The sequence below is a fragment of the Lactuca saligna genome, chromosome 7 (genome assembly GCF_052625555.1).
Source record: "Lactuca saligna cultivar CGN05327 chromosome 7, ASM5262555v1, whole genome shotgun sequence".
Lineage (NCBI taxonomy): Eukaryota > Viridiplantae > Streptophyta > Magnoliopsida > Asterales > Asteraceae > Lactuca > Lactuca saligna.
The window spans coordinates 170,642,719-170,667,386 of record NC_136423.1 but is presented as its reverse complement, the minus strand read 5'-3'; the positions used below and the strand labels follow the sequence as shown (position 1 = coordinate 170,667,386).

Below are 24,668 nucleotides of genomic sequence, written 5' to 3'. Positions count from 1 at the left end.
ATATATATATATATATATATATATATATATATATATATATATATATATATATATTCATATTTTTGTAAATGGATGCACCAGATGTTCATCAACTAAGATTGACGGTGTTACTAATGAGCAAGAATAACTCCAACACAAGTAATTAATATATTTACAATAAAAAAATTAATAATAATAGAGTTATGTTACATGATCTAGGTCCAATTGTCATGCATCTATATTAACAAACTCACTCAAAACTGAGAGAAAATGGAAAAAGTAATTGGTTGTGAAGGAAAGCCACAGGGCAATTATATGCATATTTATTTATGTATATATATATTGGATTTAATTTGATTTGTCGTATTTGTAACCGAGATACAATTCGATTTAATTTTGTTCGTCATATTTGCAATCGATAAATTTATTAAAATGCAATGAACCGATTGCTCATGTCCTATGTATACAAAACAGATTCAAATTACCAAAGTTTGATCGTCGTTATGATTAACTACATTATCTAATAAACTTTCAAAAGAAATATCTTCCATATGTGATCATAATGTCGGTAAATCTGAATATCTTTACAGCCATCAATACATAAACTTGAAAGCAAAAAAAAAAAAAAAAAAAAAAAAAAAAAAAAGATCTTAATGGGGAATTAACAAAACCACTCACCAGAGAAATATCTTCCATATGTGATCATAATGTCGGTATGATTTTCAATAACAAAGTGAAGATATTGTCTACTCTAACTTATGAGGTCAAGAATTTGAGCATTCTGTGGCTTAAAAATAAAGCTAAATGGTGTAGGGATTTGATATGGAACTCATGGACCAACACCTTCTATATTGTATAATGTAATTCCTGCTTCTTGAAGTTCAATTTATATAAAGTCTAGCCGTTAAAACAGCCCCAATAAGATCTCATTTTATTGGCAAAGAAGTGGGAAATTACATATTCGGTTTTTTATTAATAGAATGAAGGAATCAGTAACATCAACTCTTTTGTATCAATGATAAAGACTAAAATGGTAATCAAAATGCATCAAAAACCCAAATGTTGTAAATTTTTTCCTCATAGTTGAGTTGTTTCGCAAGCAGGCTCGCCCATGTCTAACAAATGAAGTGTTTCGACACACTCCCAAAAGTCTATTAAACTAGAAGAAGCATTGAATCCAAGTACTCCTGATCGCAACCCTGTCTTGGGATTATAAATTTGGAACCCTTCCCCATAAGTACTGAGCAACAAATTACACTCGTTGGTCGTTTGTGGTTGTGGTTGGAATTGAAAAGCTCCATCAACTGGAAGTTTACCTGTTCCCAATTTAAAAACCACAGACCAAGAAGCATCTCTCCATACCAGAATCCAACTATCATCAATATTCATGCGATAACAAATCAAAGCTAGAGAATCTTGGATGGTTGTTAGTGTTGTCGTCAACCAGTCCGGAGCCAATCCAGGAAATGGAATCATACCAAAAACATGAGTGCTCAAATCGAATGTCAGTATACAAGAAAAGTCTAAGTCAAAATGATTTACCTCCCAATGCAATGCTCCTTTAAATAAAAACGCCTCACGTCGCACATAAGTAAACTCAGGTTTAGGGGAAGTAATCTCACACCAAGTGCCTGTCTTCACCGCATAAACAAATGAAGTGTCTTTTTCATATGATATCCAAATAATTTTGTAATCATCACTGATTGGGTCAAATCCAAACCCAATACCTCCCAAAGCGAGTTCAGAACTCCGAGGACATTCAGGCACTCTTACTTTGCGTCTGATTGAAGGGTTCCATAGAGTCAAACCATTTTTAGTCTTCAAACAGAAAGTTCCATTACATGAACCAACAGTTCTGAACCTATTGCTACAAGGAAACGGAATTCTTGTTGTTATACCAATATATCCGCGTTTGGGACACAAACACAATGGCAATTCGTCTTCTCCGTGTAATGTATAAACGACTTCTGCTATTTTATTATTGTCAATATTTTCATGCGTGAAGCGGATTTTTTGTGGGGATCGGAATGTGTGCAAGCGTATGAACTGGGGACTAGAAATACAAGTATATAACGATTTAGAGAGTGATCTAAATCGGAGGAGGGATTTCGGTGGTAGTCTTGTAAATATTTCAACAATCAACTCTTCGCATAGATAATCTGTCGTCTGCATTTTTCTAACAATATAAAAGTCAGTTGTAATAGGTGCAGTTAAAATTCTTCTCTATTTGAATAAGTTTAGAATTCTTGTCAATATATATATATATATATATATATATATATATATATATATATATATATATATATATATATATATATATATATATATATATATATATATATTCATGTTTTTGTAAATGGATGCACCAGATGTTCATCAACTAAGATTGACGGTGTTACTAACGAGCAAGAATAACTCCATCACAAGTAATTAATATATTTACAAAAAAAAATTAATAATAATAGAGTTATGTTACATGATCTAGGTCCAATTGTCATGCATCTATATTAACAAACTCACTCAAAACTGAGAGAAAATGGAAAAAGTAATTGGTTGTGAAGGAAAGCCACAGGGCAATTATATGCATATTTATTTATGTATATTTATATTGGATTTAATTTGATTTGTCGTATTTGTAACCGAGATACAATTCGATTTAATTTTGTTCGTCATATTTGTAATCGATAAATTTATTAAAATGCAATGAACCGATTGCTCATGTCCTATGTATACAAAACAGATTCAAATTACCAAAGTTTGATCGTCGTTATGATTAACTACATTATCTAATAAACTTTCAAAAGAAATATCTTCCATATATGATCATAATGTCGGTAAATATGAATATCTTTACAGCCATCAATACATAAACTTGAAAGCAAAAAAAAAAAAAAAAAGATCTTAATGGGGAATTAACAAAGCCACTCACCAGAGAAAAGGAAGAAGAGGAGCACCGGATCACGACGAAGAAGGAAAAAGATTTAGCAAGAAAAGATAGGTTTTATGTTGGGATGTAAGACCAATTCCTCAAGGGCCCTATAACTCGTATCTATTTCATATTTCCTTCGTATATATTTTTGGTTTTATGTTGGGATATAAGACCAATTCCTCAAGGGCCCTATAACTTGTATCTATTTCATATTTACTTCGTATATATTTTTGTTTCGTTTGTTATTTAAAATTAGTTATATAACAGATGATTTTGCTTTAAATGCAAATGATATATATATATACACACACACACTAGCAGGACACTCACGCACAGCGGCGGACGACCATTAGTTTTCTTTCATTCATTTTTTTTTCGAAAACATGTCATATTCGGAAAATATATATATACTAGCTTATGTTGAAAATCACCTCTTAACAAGCTTATGTTGAAAATCAGCATATGCAGATCACCGATAGTCATTGCTAGCCCATTTTCACAAAATTCCACCTCCTACCACAGCAGTTGCAGACTAAAAAAAAAATGAGATTCAAAATGTGTGACCTTGAACCATTCTTGAAGGGTAAAACAATAATTACATCAATATTCGAATCATGTTTATTTGTCTATTTTAATTTTTTTGAAATGAAAACAAACAAAAACTAAATAAAAATAAACGAATTTTAAGAGTAACAACATAAATGATGATATACATAACCACTATTTTTTAGGATGACACTTTTTTATATAAGGCTTTTGACCTTTCAGCCCACAAATGATGTTCATAGTAAAGCAAGATGGTGGGGTTACCCTACTCCCTAAAATGTCATGCGTCAAATCCTTTTTCCTTTTTAAAATATCTAGCATATGTAACCATAGGCTTCAATAAACATGTCATGTTTCTTATGCCTGAAACACTTAAATCTAATATTAAAATGGATTAAAATGATACTTTTATCAAAATTACAAATAGAATACACACCTTTAATTACAATGGAGATTCTACGAAAATGGATAAAAAAGAAAATTTAATCAAAATTACAAATAAATTACACCCCTTTCTTTTTATTTATATTTGACACAATCAGTTCACTACAAAGATGGGGAATTCCAATTAGAAACTGAGAGCAATAGGGATAATAACAATAAAGCATACAATTTCATTTCATTATACACAAATTTAGATTTAACAGTGAGTTGCATGCTACTAAAACCAAAATTAACATTTGTCAAATTACAATGATGCCCTTGACTTTCAAAAACATCATATGGCCCAAATTTGAAATTTGAAATTTGAAATTTGAAAAGATTCTTGAAAAAAAAATATAATGTAAGCTTACTATTTTTTGTCTCTGATTATTGAGGCGTCTCTGGGCCAAAAATATGTTGGTGTATAGATCTACAAAATCGACATACACACCCAAATAAGTATAAGTTTTAAAACCATACAATGACACAAAATTAGCAAATTGTTATAAAACTTTCAGAGGCAAACACCAACCATAAACATCAAATTGAACTGCAAAAAAAAGAAAACAATAAACCATAAAGCCCATAAAACCCGACCTAAGAAGAGAAATAGATAGGGAAAAGCGACTGCATAGAGAAATCTTAAGGAGACGTACAAAGATTTAATGGAAAAGGAATTAAAAATCATTTTGAAAACCGAATCGTATGCGGTACTAAACCAAGATTTAGGTTTTCAAATCGTTTCGTAAACTGAATCGATATAATTTGGTTCTATCCCATATACGATCATGAATAAGAGACATACCTGTTTACGACCCTGAAGCAGAAAATAGTTGAATTTCTCTTTCTCATTTTTATTAGTCTTTGATGTTCGAAGTTCGGTGTTGATTGGCAGCTACTTTACAGTTTCTTATCGGGGGTGGAAGAGATGGAGATAAGGAAGATGGAAAACAGTGGTGGCTAGGGTTTAGAGAGATTGAGAAGAAAGGATGATGAATTTGGAGAGAGGTTTATCTATAAGCGGAGAAAAAATCCAAAAAAACCAAATTAATCCTTTATAGGTGAAGAATTTTAGAAACCATACATACAACAAAAAACCAATTAGAAACAATATAAACAAAATTATTGTACAAAAACAAAATTAAAGGTTGTATCGATAATTGAAAATGAGAAAAATTACCAGGAACCAAGTTTGGATTTGACAGAACCCATAACTTTCCATTCTTGTTTTCAACATTTTGGAGCTTTTCTTGAATGGCGAGAAAGGAATGCAGCAAACGATAGATGGTTCGATAGAGGTGGTGACGATGGATTGTTACAACGATGATGATGGATAGTTGTAAGGGTTACCAAGTGGTGGTTAGCAGTTTGACCGCCAGGAGTGGTGGTTGTTGGTGGCGAGAATGAGCAGGGGTGATGGTTGGTGATGACGACAATGAGCAGGATTGGGGCTAGGGTTTGTATAAGGGATATAAAAACCCTAGATCAAGAAAGCCTATGAATAGCGAAGATGATGAAGTAGAAACGTATATCTTGAATTTATCAGAGAAGAAGACGAAAGGGACGAGTGAGAATCGAAGTTTTCAAATTTGGGATTCACTTCCGAAGATAAAGGCGGAGGACCAGGTAAAATAAAATAGAGAAGGTAAAATAAAATAAAATAGAGATAGTAAAGATAAAGAGCCCCGTCAGAAATGAAATAACATCTTTAATGACTGGATTGGATACTTGTAATTATGTATTATTTTTTTGTACAATTTAATCTAAATAGAATTGAGTTTAAAATTTAATATTATTTTATTGATGGTTACTTGTACTTTTAGCTTAATGGTTTGAACGTCTTAAAAAAATATTATTATTATATTCAATCTATTTTTAGAAAATAGTAAGATTTCTTTTATAAGATAGTATATATATATATATATATATATATATATATATATATATATATATATATATATATATATATATATATATATATTAGCTGTGAGATCTGTATATTATACGGATTGATTAAAACAAAATGTTAAGTATGAACGATTAAAAAGTTTATTTGAATTTGAAATTTGAAATAAATGAAAATTATGAGAAAAAAAATGCAAAAATTAAAATTATATATTTATTTATCAGACCTGTGTACTAAACGGATTAATTATAACAAAATGTTAAACACAAATGTTTAAACTGTAAATTTAATTTAAATTTAAAATTTAAAATTAATAGTCATTATGGTAGGTTTAATTTATGGAAACTAAATTAATGATGTATTTGGAAATGAAAATTGAAGTAATTGACAAGTAGAAAATAAATATATTTCAAAATTATGAAAAAATAACATGTAGCTAATTGCATGAGAGAAAGACATTTGGTAAAATCATTCTCATTTATTAGGGTAGAGATAGAGTTAGGTTCAAACATTTTCAACAAATATTGTGTGCATATATGAACCATTCAGAATTTAGCACAAATTAAATTTATAAATAAATCAATAAGAGTAAATTAGTAATATTGTATGTATATTAAATAAATTCCAAAATTAAAATCAAATCAAATCCCTATAAAATTGCAATCAGGTTTTTTTACCCTACAAGATTCGCCTGAACACAAAAGGAATTGACATATTTATTTCACGTTCAATCACCGATCGCCGCCACCTACTCCTTCCCCTTCGTTGCCACCTACTCTGTCGTCAGCTGCCTTCCTCCTTGTATCCACCGCCTACCTCCGGTCCTCCTAATAGTGATCATGGGGCTTCTAGGTCTTCTCCATCCTTTCCATAGTTTTATCGGAAAATACATGATGGCCGATCTCAAGTATCCGATGAAGCCTAGCACCATCCCATTTTGATTTGTTCCAGTAAGTTAATCTTCTCCATCTTCCACATACAAACACAATTCCAGTGTTGATTTCTCTTATTTCATGTCCCTTCAAGTAGTTATATTTAGTTATAATGCCAATTAGTATCTTCCTGGAATTCTATCTTCGTTGAATAGATGTTTATGCTCTTTACCATGTAGTGTTGGGTGATAAAATCTTTCAACTTCATTCTCGTTATCCTCAATCTATTGAATTAGATTAATTTTATGTTCATGTGTTGATTAATTACCACATGGCTGTTGTTCTTTGTTTTTATTGTTGGAGTTATAACCGAAGCTTTAAAAGGTGCAATTGGTCGATTTTTGGGATATTAATCTGAGATGATTTTCACATGAGAAGCTTTAAAAGGTGCAAATGAGCATAAACAAGTAGTTAAATGTTATCAAAAGGTAAAAAACCCTTTTTTCTCTAGCTGTTGTTCTTTGTTTTTATCGTTGGAGTTATAACCGAAGCTTTAAAAGGTGCAATTGGTCGATTTTTGGGATATTAATCTGAGATGATTTTCACATGAGAAGCTTTAAAAGGTGCAAATGAGCATAAACAAGTAGTTAAATGTTATCAAAAGGTAAAAAACCTTTTTTCTCTAACTGTAGATAATAACTCCAAGATGAAGTAATGATTGTATTCCGTTTTGCACTTAAATATAGGTGTGGAGGTTGAGAGTTTAATCATATATTCTTTTATTCCTTTTTATAGGTTTGCACCATAATTTGAAGTTTTGAATCTTACTATTATCATTGGCTTTATTTTTTGTATCTATTAAATTTTTTCCAAGAGGTATAATTCATGCATTTCTTTGAACAATCATGACTAATTTTCTAACATATTTGCTCAATTTATTATTGCTGATTAAGATTGGTTTAATTGGTTTTAGGTGTGAGAAGAAGTGCACGACAAATGCTTGTGTGGAAATGCCTGAAAGAGAGTCTGACCATGTGGCATGCATTACAACAGAATTACTAAAGTTTTTTTTTTTTTTATTTAGGTATCATAATTTTCGACATGCCTAACTAAATGAATGATCATGAAATAAATTTATGTTACTTGCTAATTTACTATGTTGTCTGTATTCTATTAAAATTTACTAAGTTGTATGTATTCTGCCTAATTATTCTGTCAGAATTACAACTTACTAATTTAATGATTCTTTTAGAATCTTTTTTTGCCTATTAAAATGTCACATATATATATATATATATATATATATATATATATATATATATATATATATATATATATATATATATATATATATAGGGAGTGGTTCAAATGAGAATAAAAAAAGGTTAAGAACCCTAAGAACCTTCATTTTATTAGTAAACATGTATAGTGAGTATCAATAAATATGTTAAAATCCTGATTTTTGTCTTTTTCGTAAGAAAAGGGCAAAATCGCGACCATCTTCTTTCCAAAAATTCATACATTAATCATTCATATTTACAAGAAAACTAATACAAAAATTCATACATTAATCATTCATATTTTAACACAAATTTATAATAAAAATCACAACAAATGCAATCAATTCACAACTTAATACAATCAGTTATCATTTAATACATAAAATCCATACCTTAATATACTAATTAATAGTTTAATGCAAATAATTAAATATTCTTAACTTAAAACATACATTTTTACTTTTAGATCCAGAGGGTATCGCTTATTCAAAGTTTAATTTAATAATACTCATAGTTTAAATTGTTTGTAATTTATTTAAAATTAAAGAATATCATATATATTTATTCTTTCTTCTTATAGAATCAAAAACAAAATCCATAAAAAAATTCACAGATTAATACAATCAATTCAAATTTTAATACAAAAAATTCACAGTTTAATACGATAAATTTACAGTTTAATACAAATAAAAATATATATTCACAACTATATTCTCAACTTAAAACTTACATGTATACGTTCATATCTGAAGACATTACGTGTATTACATTGTGAATTTATTATATTAAGTTGTGAATAAAAATTCACAGCTTAATACACAAAATTTAAAGTTTCATACAATACATTCAAAACTCATTTACAGGTATAATATCATATTTCAGTGTACTAAACAACCCATTCATAGTTTAATACATGCATAAATATCTCATATTTTAGAAGCCAACATAAAAAAAATATGTATACATGAATCATAAAAGACTATAACTTATCTGAAATGAACAAATAAAATGAGTGAGGAATAGAAATATCCTTACTCTACCACCACCACCACCATCAACACCACCAACAATTTGTGCCAACACCGCCAACATCCTTCCCTCAAAAACCAGATCTGGATACAAAAAATAGAATTCAAAATTTAATACACCATTTCAGACACTAAATCACATATTAATTCAATATTCCAGACACTAATTCACACCTTAGTGTATTAAAAAACACACATTCACAACTTAATAACTTAAATATTCACAAATTCATACATTAAGAACATATATTCACAGTTTAATAGCTTACTGAATTTGGTTGAGACATTCCATCAAACATTTTGTGTGCACCACATACATCATATCCATAATCACCATAAAACATCATATCTGATCAGATCTATACGAGTCACAATTTAATACACCATTTCAGACACTAAATCACATAAACTCTCTTCTGATCCATCTTCACATATCCCAATTTCCTCTTATACATATATAATTTCATTTCATAATTCTTAACTAAAAAACCACAAGTTTTACTAATTTTAATTAAAAAGAGAAGGAAATTATACCAGTTCACCATGACAGATCAAATAAAGCTGCTCAACCGCATTACCTTGTTCCATAATGACTTCCCCTGGAAGAAAAAACTCTTCATGCACTTTAGTTACAACTTGATTTATGAATTCCAAAGAGCATCCTTTGAAAAGTGAAACTTTTTCAATGTATGACTTGTATAGCGTTTGAGATATCTGTAAGAATTACATTTACAATATCATTAAACATATAATTCTAATGATTGCAGAGCATAAAATGTCTTAATAAGAAAAAGATTGAAAGTCTACCTTTGCACGAATGGAAATTGGAAGATCGCGAAGAATAGAGGAATCGATGTAGTTGCTCAATTATATTGCAGGTCCTATATTGTCCTATATTGCAGTAATAGAAAGCAAAAGGCAAACATGTATGAAGCTATAATATGTCTAGTATCTATAGATGATAACACTCACAGAAAATTAAAAGAAAGCACTGAAATATTACATGAATCTATTTCTCTAGCATAAATGCCTCTTTCTCCTGAAGCACATGAAGCTGCTTCTTCTCTGGCGAATAGTGGGCGGCGAGCAGCGCTAGTGGTGGTCGGAGATAAACAATGTAGTTGTATGTAATCAGAGACGAACCAGGACTAAAAGGAGACGATAGCAGTGGACCACCGTCACTCGCCAGAGGAGGCAGAGTTTTCGCTCACCGGAGCTCGTAGATTTGGCATCGCCCTCACCGGAGCTCTGAAATCTGGCCTCACCACTCACCGACACTTATAGATCTATCTACAGCGCTCATAGGAGCTCGTGATCAAGCCTAACATATCATCGGTGGTCTTATGGTCATCGTTGGTGGTGGCGATTAGCGACATAAGTCCACAGATCTCGAGATGCGAAAGGATGATGCTAGCGGTTGATTTGGTGCATACGGAGTAAAACTAACATATCGGGATGGGTACACTGGTGCCAACTTAGCATCCGACGATTCGGTGATGAGGCGGATATTAGTGGCGGCAACAATTGCAGGAGAACGTCGGCGGTAGAAGGAGAGAGAAGGAAGGAAGAGATTGAGTTTTTGAAAATTGTAAGAATCATATCTACTTTTTAGATCTGGTTTTCAAGATATTATTAGTGTTTATGAAACTACGATAAGAGTTGTTATTTACAACCATGCCATTGCTTTTTTTAACTGGGTCGATGAAAATGATAATTTTAATATCTATAAATATGTATTTGAGAAATAATAACTATATCATTAAAAAAATTGGTTTTTATGGGTTCCTAACCTTTTTTTGTTCTCATTTGATCTTTTATATATATAGGGAAAAGTTCAATAGAGAACCATAATTATTGGTTCTTCAAGGAACCATTTTTTTTCAAGTTTTAGAGCTTATTCTTTATCGGAAAAAAAAACTAAAAATATCTAAATCCATAACTTATTATTGTGAATGTTAAATATATTTTTCGGATTCACAGAGTGAAATTAGATTCACATTGTGTACTTGACGAAAAAAAATATTTATCGAATTTGATATAATTGGAAAAAGGATAAAAATTTATAAATTTCTATATTTTTAGTTTTTTTTTTTTATAAAAATTAAGTTTTAAAAATTGAAAAAAAAGATTGGTTCCTTGATTAATTATGGTTCTCATTGAACATCACCCTATATATATATATATATATATATATATATATATATATATATATATATATATATATATATATATATATATATAGCATGGTTGTAGAAATCGGGATTAATCGTGGATTAATCGTTTGGCGTTCTCCAACCGTCGATGATAAGCACATTAATCGGAAATTTAAGATTAATTGGGTTTAGCGGGTTTAATCGGTCAACAAAAGTCAGCAAAAGTAAAAAAAGTAAAAAAAAAAAAAAAGTCAAAAGAATTTAAAAAAATTCAAAAACCCAACTTTTTTTTTACTCCGAAATTTTCAAATTTTCAAATTTTCAAATATTATACATAAATGTTCATATTTTCGTATTTCTAAATTTTCAAATTATACTTTTTCTTATTTTCTAATTTTGAAGTACTTGTTTTTCTTAAGATATATTAATATTTAAGTAATTTTAATATTTTATTAATAATCTATGGTCTCCGATTAATACTCGATTAATCCTTACCAATACTGATTAATCCATTAACACTAGTCGACCGTCGAGCAACCGTCAAACGATTTTTACAACTTTGATATATATATATATATATATATATATATATATATATATATATATATATATATATATATATTGAAAGAACCTCTTTCATACACTACACGTTATTACTCCAAAATATGCTACATGCATATTTATAAACAATATTTTACATTGATAATGTGATTACAAACTTTTGGATTCAAACCAACTATTAAAAAGTGTTATATATATATATATATATATATATATATATATATATATATATATATATATATATATATATTACATAAGTACCCATGATACTATAGTTTTATATATGCATGAGTACTAAATATAATAGTTTCAAACTATTCAAAATCTTCTATCAGTATATAACTATACTGGTTATTTATCGCCTGCAATTATTAAACAATGAGATGGGTAAACGATGACGCTTAGTGAGTTTAATAATAGATACAATATAACATTATGTCATATATATACATTAATATGGAAGAAGCAAGGAGGAACAACAAAGGCATATGTGAAATCAATGACTTGGTTCAAAGATATACAATCGATATGACATAACAATATCAATAAAGCTTCGGCCCAAATGGCACAGAAGACATACAATTTCTGATTAAACATTTTGGTAGATTTCAGGCTTGCAGCCTTTTCTAACCTTCTGCCAATGCCATAGAATAGAAGTCATTCTCTTACGGAGACATGCTCTTCATGGCCAGGGGCTACATACCAATACCAACGTGAATCTAAGTCTTTTTACTGATCACATGGTCAAATGTATAACTTTGCTATCAAAATAGCACGAAATAATAACATGGGAAAATAACCTGGAATAATAAGACTGAAAAACACATAGCACATATAACACATAACATACAATTGTTCCTATATATTGAACTCACCGTGAATTAACCGGTGGTTAAAATAGTAATTTGGGCAGCACTTCGTTCCTATAAATAAGTTTCTTCGATGAAAACCAAGAAATAGATTGAAAACCGTGTCTTGCAAGGTTTGAGATTCAAATCGAAAAGATAAATTTCTCAGGCTCTTCGGGCACATCGGAACGTATTTCGGGTGTTGGATATGATCTTAGGGCTGCGAAGGAAGTTGAAATGAAAGAAATATTAATTTAGGGGTGAAATGGGCAAAATTCCAACAAAAACCGAGAGGGTTCGCATCCTCCCTTATATAGTGCGAGGCTCGGATCCGGAGGAAAAGGGAGAAGGGCACGTGTCGGCCTCAGATTGGTCCAACGCTTCGGATGACTCACCTGCTTCGGACACGGGGCGGCTCGCAAGGGAAGGGCGACATGGCTCGCTTCGGACGCCTCCACGGATGCGACACACGTCGGATTTCGGCTGGACCACGCATCGGATGAGTCATCGGGTCGGACACGAGGCGAGCAGAGAGCGAGAGTGACATGGCCGAACCTGAGCCGTGCGAAATTTCTCGGATTTTGGGATTTTCTTGAATTTTGTGTCCCAAACTTCTAAAATCCATAATTTTCGCATACGAGCTCTGTTTTTGACGTTCTTTATATGTACGCGTAGGCGAGAATATACTCTACAACTTTCGGTTAGACTTCATCGGCTAATTTTGAAATTATTTTTTAATATTATTATTTTTAACAGACCGGGACAGGAAAATCCGTTAAAAATTCATAACTTCTTCATTCGATGTCCGTTTTTGTCTGTCTTTTTACCGTTGTACTAATATTGACGACACCTTCGATTCTCATTTGGGTTGTTTTGGCTAAATATCGGTCGATTTTTATTTCGAGTTTTTAGCTGTCTACTAGTATTCTGAAACTTAGAAAAATCATAACTTCCTCATACGAAGTCAGATTTGGACATCCTTTTTATGGAAATTCTCTGGTTAACGAATACTACGACTTTCATTTAGATCACTAAGGCCCTGTTTGTTTACCACTTAATACCTCTTAATAAGAGTTAGATCTGAATCTGTAAGATTAAGAGCGCTTGTTTACCACTTAATATAGCATCTTAATCTGAAAAACACCACTTACCGAATCAGATCTAAAACCTCATCTGAAAAAAGAAGAGACGCTTCTATCCCTAACCAAAACCCACACATCCTTTTCTTTCTCGCTTTTTTTTTCTGCTCGCTCTCTACCTTCGTTATCTACAAGAGACCGCTCCTCCCCATTGTATCTCTCCGGCCGTCACCACCCTGCCTCACCTCCGGCGCTACCGTCCTTCAGTGATAAAGCAGGTTCGTGCTTCATTCTTCAGGAATCGCTATTTCTCCTCTTTCTTCTCTTGTTTATTTTTATTTTTTTGCTGAAATCTATATTAATGAAGAGCATTGTGCTTTTTCTTTTGTTTTTTCTGATATCTTGTTGATTTGTTGTTGTAAGTGAAGCGTTTTAATTGTTTGGTAAAATATATGTTGAAAAATATTAGAAAAAATGTGTTGATTTCTTGCTGGAAAAGAAAATAGGTGCTAATTTATGAAATATACCTGTTGATTTGTTGATTTCTGCAGATATGTGTTGATTTGCTGAAATAATACTCTAAAAAATGTGATGATTTCTTACTGGAAAAGCTAATAGGTGCTGATTTCTGAAATAGATGTGCTGATTTATGCAATATATGTGTTGATTTGTTGAAAGTACTCTATAAAATAGGTGTTGATTTCGGCATTTACTAGAAATGTGCTATTTTTGCTTAAGTTTGTGCTGATTTATGCAATATATGTGTTGATTTGTTGAAAGTACTCTATAAAACAAGTGTTGATTTCTGCATTTACTAGAAATGTGCTATTTTTGCTTAATTTTGTGTTGTTTTCCTGCTTTTTGTGTTGTTTTGCTGAATTTAGTGTTGTGTTGCTCAAAAAATGCTATTATTTACTGAAAATGTGCTATGTAATATGTTTAACTGAAAATATGTGTTGAATTTTGTTGGAGAGATGCATTTGATGAATTATTGGACTTCTTAAGTTGCAAAGATGAGATATCTGGCAGAGAAAACAAAAGAAATTGGATGAACTTAAGATGGAAAAGAAGTTAAAAGATAAGAAGGTATGTGTATGCAAAAAAAAGTTTGTTGAATATAATAAAAATATTCTATAGAATGATTTCATGGATTTGAAAATATTTATGTTTGACTTGTATTTGTGTTTAATTTTGATTTATGGTTAACCTAGATTTTATTTTTTTATAATTATTCAAGAAGTTTATTCGGTTATTTTATAAATAAAAACGTTGAATTCAGCAAAAAATAACATAGAAGGGTAAAATGGTCATTTTTATCATTCAACACTGCAATTCAGATGCTCCAACCAAACAACATTTAAAATTTCAGATCTTAAAAATTCAGACCCTCTTAGAAATTCAGACCTCTTAAAAATTCAGATCTTAAAAATTCAGATACTGCCAAACAGCCCCTAAGGCTAAAAAGTAGTTTATTGAAAACTCACTTTTTTACGCTGAATAGTGTTTGTCGGTTTTGTCGCGAATCTTCGATTGGTCATAACTTCTTCGTTATAACTCGGATTTCGATGAGGTTTTTGCCTAAATGCTTCTAATGAAATTATCTACAATTTTCAATAATAAAATTTTACTTATTTCAAATTTTATGTTTTCGTTAAATTTCAATATTTAACCTTTGATTAGAATCTCATAAGACTTCCAATATTTTCCGGGTGATTCTAAACATAGTTTTACTTCAAATATAGTGAAAACTATCCGTTAGAACTCAACATTCATAATTATATAATATTATTCACTTTTAAAATTACAAAACACGATTTCAAAACGTGTTTGTTATAAATACCTCATCCTTTTGAGGATTTCGTCCCCGAAATTACATCGATTAAAATAAATGGGGATATTTTGCTCTTATCTCATTATTATTTTCCAAAGTATAATTTGGGCCTCGATGGTGCTTCCACTTGACAAGCACCAACTCCACTTCTTTATTACGCAATTCAGTCGTTCTTTCGTTACAATCTTTTCAGGTTCTTCTACATATCTTAACTTATTATCCAATTTCACCTCGGATAACGGGACCGTTTCGTCATAAATTCTCAAGCATTTGCACAGATAACTCACATGAAACACATCATGAATACCTATCAAATCTCCAGGAAATTCCAAGTGGTATGCTTGTTTACCAATTCTCTGGATGATTTTGAAATGACCAACAAATCTAGGACTTAATTTTTCTTTCTTTCCAAATCGCATAAGGCATTTCCATTGGGATACCTTTAGTATTACGAAATCAACCACCTGAAATTCTATTGGTCATCTCCTCTTTTCTGCATATGACTTTTGTCGATCCTAGGCCGCTTTCATTCTTTCTGTTACAATTTGAATCTTATCAGTAGTGTCTTGAATCATTTCAGGGCCTCCAAGGATTTTTTGTCTTAAATCACGCCAACATAATGGAGTACGGCATTTACGTCCATATAATGCTTCATATGGTGGCATTTTGATTGAAGTGTGGTAATTGTTATTGTATGAAAATTCGAAAAGAGGTAAGTACTTGTCCCGGTTACCACCGAACTCTAAGATACATGCGTGAAGCATATCTTCTACTATTTGGATTGTTCTCTCCGCCTGACCATCTATCTAGGGATGATAAGTTGTGCTGAGAGCAACTCGAGATCCCAATTCATGTTGCATACTCGCCCAAAAGTGAGAAGTGAAGTGAGTGTCACGATCGGAAATAATCTTTAGTAGCATACCATGTCTCGCAACGATTTCATCCAAGTATACTTGTGCGTACTTCTCAATTAGATCCGTTTCACGCATGGCAAGAGAATGTGAGCTTTTAGTCAGGCGGTCAACAATTACCCAAACGCGATCATGCTGTCTAGCAGTCTTTGGCAATTTGGTAATAAAATCCATAGATAGTTCTTCCCATTTCCGTACGGGAACACTAAGAATTTCTGGAATTCCATAAGGCTTTTGGTGTTCTGTTTTGACTTGTAAGCATATCAAACATTCCTGTACGTATTTTCCAATGCCTCTCTTTAATCCAGGCCACCAATAGTCAGCCTGTACATCATAATACATTTTACTTGTACCGGGATGTATTGGCAGCTTAGACTTTTGAGCTTCATCTAAAATCTTCTGTCTTAACCCGCCAATCTTTGGAATCCACAGTCGATTCTTAAATACTTTTAATCCTCGGGGATCATCAAGTAAAGCATCAGTATAATATACCATCTCTTCTTTCTTCACATTTTCTGGCTTTAAAGCCTCTACTTGCCATTCTTTAGTTTATCAGAATAGTGAACTTCACTGTAGTGTGAATAATAGTATAACACATACTATTACGATAAACTTTTCAGCTAAGAGCATCAGCAACTACATTGGCTTTTCTAGGATGATACAAGATTTCACAGTCGTAGTCTTTGATCGGCTCCATGGCTTGTTGTTGTCTCATATTCAAAGTTTGTTGACTAAATATATACTTGAGACTTTTGTGGTCAGCAAACAATTAGCATTTCGTACCAAATAGATAATGTATCCATAGTTTTAGGGCGAATACTACTACAGTGAGTTCAAGGTCATGAGTGGGATAATTCTTTTCATAATCTTTCAGTTGTCTTAAGGCATAGGCTATCACTTTACCACGTTGCATCAACACACATCCAAGTCCCAACCTAAAAGCATCGCTATATACGGAGAAATCATTATCACCTTCGGGAAGTGATAAGATCGGAGCACGAGTTAAGAGATCTTTTAAAGTTGATAAAGCTTTTTCTTGGGATTCACCCCATTCAAACTTTGCTTCCTTTCGTGTAAGAGGTACAACTATACATGAGAAATCTTTAATGAATCTCCGGTAATACCCCGCGAGACCCAAGAAACTGCGAATTTCAGAAGCATTACGAGGCACTCCCCAATTCTGAATGGCTTTGAATTTGATAGGATCTACGGATATACCGTCACCAGAAATCACATGTCCGGAAAATTGAACTTGGCGAAGCCAAAATTCAGATTTCGAGAACTTAGCGTATAATTTCTCCTTTCGAAGAAATTCTAATATTTCACGAATATGAACGGCATGATCAGATTCAGACTTCGAGTAAATTTGAATATCATCAATGAATACGATGACAGATTTATCGAGCATTGGACGACATACTCGATTCATCATATCCATGAATACAACAGGAGCATTTGTTAGAACGAACGGCATGACAAGGTATTCAAAGTTCCCATAACGAGTACAGAAAGCAGTCTTCGGTACATCCTATTCTTGTACCTTCAACTAATGATAGCCAGATCTCAAATCAATCTTCAAGAAATAGCTAACACCCTAAAGTTGATCAAACAGATCGTCAATGCGAGGTAGTGGATACTTGTTCTTGATGGTCACCTTATTCAGCTCACGATCTCACGGTAATCAATACACATTCGCATTGATCCGTCCTTCTTGACAAACAATACTGGAGTACCCCAAGGAGAGGTACTTGGTCGAATAAAGCCTTTGTCAAGTAATTCCTGCAGTTGGATCATCATTTCCTTCATCTCAGCTGGTGCAAGACGATAAGGAGTCTTTGCAATCAGAGAAACACCAGGCACAAGGTCGATTCAAAATTCTACTTGCCTGTCCGGAGGAAGTCTAGGCAAATCATCAGGGAAAACATCAGGATATTCTTTAACAACGGGAACATCATTTACAGTTTTCGTCTCTTATTTTGAGATATCAACTGTGTAAGCTAGATAGATAGGACATCGCTTCGATATAAATTTACGAGCTTTCAGGAAATAGATTATTTTTAAGATTTTGAGTCTTTCTTCTCCGTAGACATAAACAGGATCTTCCCCTTTGATGGGAATGCGTGCCATCTTTCTGTAGCACAAGAGTTCTACGTGGTTCTTTGACAACCAATCCATGCTGAGAATAATATCAAAGTTGGGCAAGGAAATAGGGGTCAGATTGGCAAGAAAATTATAGCCTTTAATTTCTATGACACAATCCCTATAGATTTTATCAGCAAGTAATGATATATTTCCCGCAGTATCTATGTGAAATGGTTGCGCGAGTGCATAGCAAGAACTTTGAAAAAAATGCGCAAATTTATGAGATACAAAAGAATTTGAGGCACCAGAATCAAATAAGATGTGAGCAGGTCTAGAGTTGACAAGAAATGTACCTGTCACAACGTTCAGGTCCTCACGTTCCTTCTCTGTTGTAATCTGGAATGCACGACCTTTAGCTTTTGGCACCTCCTCCTTTTTAGTTGGAGTACCCTTTGGTTGTTGTACAGAAGCTTGACATCCCGCCATTTAACTAGAAAGAATAGGGCAGTAACACTTCTTATGGACAGTAATACCACATGCATAGCAAGTAACATCTTTTATTGGGAAAGCTGGCTTTATGTGGCCTATTTCTCCACATCCATAATAGATAATTGATTCCTTGTCTATTTTGCATTGACCCAAATGATTCCTTCCACAAACGCGGCGATTGCATAGAAAAAGATTATGATCGACCGCGACCTCAAAAAGCACTTTGAGATTGCAACCTTGAATTTGAGTCTGGTCGAATAGATCGAGTTGATGGAATAGAGGAAACATGAGTAGTTCAATCAATACATGGATGCTTTGAAACAGAAAGAGTGGCACCACATATCTCCAAGTCATGCTCGCACTTTCGAGCATACTCAACAGCTTTATCAAATGATAGAATATCCCGATTGATCACAAAATCGCTGATTTCATATCGTAATCCTTCCATGAATAACTGAATTTTATCGTCTTCAGTTGGAATATATTTTGTAGCAAACTGTGCTCTTTGATTGAACTGAGTTTCATACTCATTCACCATCTTCTTCTTGTTTGATCTCGAGTATTCTTTCTCAAATCTTCTCGTCATATATAGAGGAAAATACTTTCCTAACAAACGAGTTTTAAACATTTCCCAGGATAAATTCTCCTGGTCATACTCGTTGAGAGCTTCATACGTTGCTTCCCACCAAACTAATGTTTCTCCGATGAGCATTCCAGAAGTACAATTTGCCTTGTCTTCATTATCCACATGAGAGATATGAAATACATTCTCTGTGTTCTGAATCCAAGTAAGAACAACTATAGGAATAAGGACACCAGAAAACTCTGTAGCACCACTGCTCTTAAAAGTTTTGAAAGAGGGATGTCTCTCCTTCTCTCCCGAAGATTCTCCAACATCTTTCTCTTTGCCTTTATTATTATCCTTCTTGTGTTCTTCGAGAGTCTGTCAAATAACACCCGTGAGTTTACCCAGGAGTCGCTCCTCTCGAGGGGATACTGGAGTATCTCCTTCATTAGGATGAGGATCTCCACCAACTTCTGGTGTATAACTACTTACTTGTTCAACCATTGCTCTGAAAATTTGGAGTAATATAACCTAATACTTCACTTAAGTCTTTCCTATGGTTTGTATCCCTATACTTATAAAGAATCAGTTCATATATTGAACTTCCAATAGCTTACGTCTAAATACCAATATGTGATATTTAGTTCACTTAAACTACTGCTCTGATACCATGATTGAAAGAACCCCCTTTCATACACTACACATTATTACTCCAAAACATGCTACATGCATATTTATAAACAATATTTTACATTGATAATGCGATTACAAACTTCTGGATACAAACCGACTATTACAAAGTGTTATATATATTACATAACTAACCAGGATACTATAGTTTTATATACACATGAGCACTAAATATAATAGTTTCAAACTATTCAAAATCTTCTATCAGTATATAAGTATACTGGTTATTTATCGCCTGCAATTATTAAACATTGAGAGGGGTAAGCGATGATGCTTAGTGAGTTCAATAATAGATACAATATAACGTTATGCCATATATATATATATATATATATATATATATATATATATATATATATATATATATAAATCAATATGGCAGAAGCAAGGAGGAACAAAAAAGGCATATGTGAAATCATGTGACAAGTTTTCCATAACAATCAATGACTTGGTTCAAAGATATACAATCGATAAGACATAACAATTTCAATACTTGATATACATCAATAAAGCTTCGGCCCAAATGACACAGAAGACATACAGTTTCTGATTAAACATTTTGGTAGATTTCAGGCTTTCAGACCTGTCTAACCTTCTGCCAATGCCATAGAATAGAAGTCATTCTCTTACGAAGACATGTTCTACATGGCTAGAGGCTACACACCAATACCAATGTGAATCTAAGTCATTTCACTGATAACATGGTCAAAGGTATAACTTTTCGATCAAAATAGCACGAAATAATAACACAGGAAAATAACCCGGAATAATAATACTGAAAAACACATAGCACATATAACACATAACATCCAATTGTTCCTATATATTGAACTCACTGTGAATTAATCGGGGGTTAAAATAGTAATTTAGGCAACACTTCGTTCCTATAAATAAGTTTCTTCGATGAAGATTTATTGAAAACCGGGTCTTGCAAGGGTTGCACTTCAAACCGAAAAGATAAATTTCTCAGGCTCTTTGGGCACTTCAGAACGTATTTCGGGTGTTGGATACGCTTCTGGGGCTTCGGGGGAAGTTGAAATGAAAGAAATATTAATTTAGAGGTGAAAATGGGCAAAATTCCAACAAAAACCGGGAGGGTTCGCACCCTCCGTTATGTAGTGCGAGGCTCGGATCCGAAGGAAAAGGGAGAAGGGCACGCGTCGACCTCGGATTGGTCCAGCTCTTCGGATGACTCACTTGCTTTGGACACGGGGCGACTCGCAAGGGAAAGGCGACGTAGCTCGCTTCGGACGCCTCCACGGATGTGACACGCGTCGGATTTCGGCTGGATCGCGCATCGGATGAGTCATCGGGTCGGACACGAGGCAAGCAGCGAGCGAGGATGACATGGCCGAACCTGAGCCATGCGAAATTTCTCGGATTTCAGGATTTACTTTAATTTTGTGTCCCAAACTTCTAAAATCCACAACTTTCGCATACAAGCTTCGTTTTTGACGTTCTTTATATGCACGCGTAGTCGAGAATATACTCTACAACTTTCGTTTAGACTTCGTTGGCTAATTTTGATTTATTTTTTTAATATTATTTTTTAATAGACCGGGACAGGAAAATCCGTTAAAAATTCATAACTTCTTCATCCGATGTTTGTTTTTGTCTGTCTTTTTACCGTTGTACTACTATTGACGAGACATTCGATTCTCGTTTAGGTTGTTTCGGCTAAATAACGCTCGATTTTTATTTAGAGTTTTTAGATTTTTATTTGGACTGTTTGCAACCATAGTTTATCTATCTATAATCAGTTAAGAGTTATTTCCCTGAATCCCAAGTACTTAAGTGTAACATTTTTTTTTCATGATTTAGTTTCAGGCATCTTCTGATTTTAAACAGCCCTGCTACCATCACATGTCCCTGAGTAGTCCCTAGAACTTGTATCTTGTGGTGGCTGGAGGCTGTTTCTGGTGGTCAATTTGGCCGGAGAAATTGTTAGATCTTGCAATCAAGAGTAACTGTTAGATCTTGCCACCTGATACTTTTACTACGACTTAGAAAGAGAAAAGGCGACCAATGTTTAAGGTATTCATATGAACTTTTTAACCAGTAATGTAACTCATAGATTTTAGACTTCAATCGTTTATTAAATAAAAAACCTCGATCCAATTCTTTACAGTGACGTAATGGAAGAAAAACATATCAACTGTCCATATTAGGAGCACAAGTTGCCTTGAATATAAGGTAATACTTTAACTTAATTTATTATTAATTTAAGGGATAATATCATAAAAAGCCTTATGTTTGGCAGAAAATGTCGGTTTTACCCTTCGACAGATTTTTGGTTCGTTTATACCGCAAATTTGTCATTTTTTTGTTGGTTTTGCCCTTGTTACCTGCAATAGCAGGTTTCCAGGTTATTATGAATTATTTTTTTGCAAAAAAACCCTTAAGTTTAAAAATATTTTGCAAAAAAACCCTTAAGATTATTAACATATAAAATATAAATATATATTCAAAATTTGATAAAACTAAATAGTTTTCTACTGAAATATATTTTTAGCTTTACATACGGTAACTTTTATATTTGTTTATATTTAAATTTTAAAAAACTTACATAGTTTTAACAAAATTTGAATATATTTCTTAATTAATACTTCAACTTTTCAAAACAAAATTAAAAAACATTTGTTAGTTAATAAGTAATTATGCTAAAATAGTTATTATGAATAATATGGTATCATGTACATTCAATTAATTTTTTTAAAAGGTAAATAAAAATATTTTATATGTTTAAAAGGTTTGTATTTCAGAAATACTAACATATCGTATTTTTTATATGTTTAAATACATAATAATATTATCATCTTTTTTTTTATAAAAATATCATAAACATGTTAAACATCAAAAATAAATATAAACATTTTAAACATATAAAATATAAATATATTTGTCTAATTTATTATATAAATATATTTATTTTTATATAAAATATGATAGTTTATTATTTCTGAAATTCAAACCTTTTAAACATATAAAATATATTTTTTTTCTTTTAAAAAAAATTAATTGAATGTCACTAATGTCATATTATTATTAGCTAACAGACGTTTTTTAATGTTACTTTGAAAAGTTTAAGTATTAATTAATAAACATTAAAATTTTGATAAAACTAGGTAAGTTTTTTAAAATTTAAATATAAAAACTTTATATCAAACAAATATAAAATTTACCGTACATAAAGCTAAAAATATGTTTCAGTAGAAAACTATTTAGTTTTATAAAATTTTGAATATATATTTATATTTTATATGTTTATAATCTTAAGGGTTTTTTTGCAAAATATTTGTAAACTTAAGGGTTTTTTTGCAAAAAATAATTCATAATAACCTGGAAACCTGCTATTGCAGGTAACAAGGGCAAAAACCGACAAAAAAATGACAAGTTTGTGGTATAAATGAACCAAAAATCTACCGAAGAGTAAAACCGATATTTTCTGCCAAACTTAAGGTTTTTTATGACATATCCCTTTAATTTAATGGTCTTGATTTTGCAATCATGATAGGCTCATAGTTGTGCTTACAAATACTTTATTTTTTATTGGTTGGAATTGAGCATAGGTAACAGATCAATGATTATTTTAATTTTAATGGACTTAGTCTATGATTATTTTAGTTTTAATGGAGTTATGCAATTGTGCTTCCATGTACTAGTTTACTTTACACTACAAAAAAAAATGCTACTAAAAAAAAATGCTAATTAGTGATGAAAACAAAATGGTCACTGACAATAGGAGCTGTCAGTAAATGATTTAGTAACCAAACTTTTGGTCGTCACTTTTCGTCACTATAGGTCCGTCACAAAAATTGATTAGTGACCAAAATAAAAAGCGGTCACTAAATAGTGACCAAAATATACAATCACTAAATCTGTGACGATCCGATTCGTCACTAAATATTGTCACTAATCAATGAATGTCGTCACTATTTTATCTAATTAGTGACCATAAAAAATGGTAACTGTTTTGTCAAATTAGTGACCATAAAAAGTGGTCACTGATTTACCCAATTAGTGACCATAAAAAATGGTCACTATTTTCTCCAATTTATGATCATAAAAAGTCGTCACTAATTTTGTTTGCTATTTATTTGTATTTAACTCAATTAAGTAACAAGAATGGAACTTAATTCATTTATCAAAATATATCTTGTCAAATGATAAACATAAAATGTTCTCAAATTTAAACAAACTCACATAGTTTATTTTGATTGCAAAAACACATCATATTGAACATATGTCAAATTAGTAGTTTCAAGTAAGAACCTGAATATGTGAAACCAATCACATTATCTATACAAGATTTATAAATATTTTTGCAGACTGTTTCCTCTTTAGTATCTTCAGTAAGACAATAGTTAAATCTTCCAGCAACTTGATTACTGAAAGCATTAAGCTATATGAGATTAAAAAAAAGTCAACTGTCATTTAAGCAAATATGATATATTCCATCAAGTGGATACTTCAAAGATAAATTACCTATGATTCTT

The 24,668-nt window shown here is 31.9% G+C and overlaps 1 protein-coding gene across 1 annotated transcript; it reads right to left on the bottom strand.

Moving 5' to 3' along the window:
• Positions 1-1,049: 1,049 nt before the first annotated feature.
• LOC145007452 (putative F-box protein At3g16210) lies at positions 1,050-2,151 on the bottom strand. Its single transcript, XM_078966387.1, has one exon. The coding sequence runs from the start codon at positions 2,149-2,151 to the stop codon at positions 1,057-1,059; it is 1,095 nt and encodes a 364-aa protein (XP_078822513.1). The 3' UTR covers positions 1,050-1,056.
• Between the last annotated feature and the right edge of the window lie 22,517 nt (positions 2,152-24,668).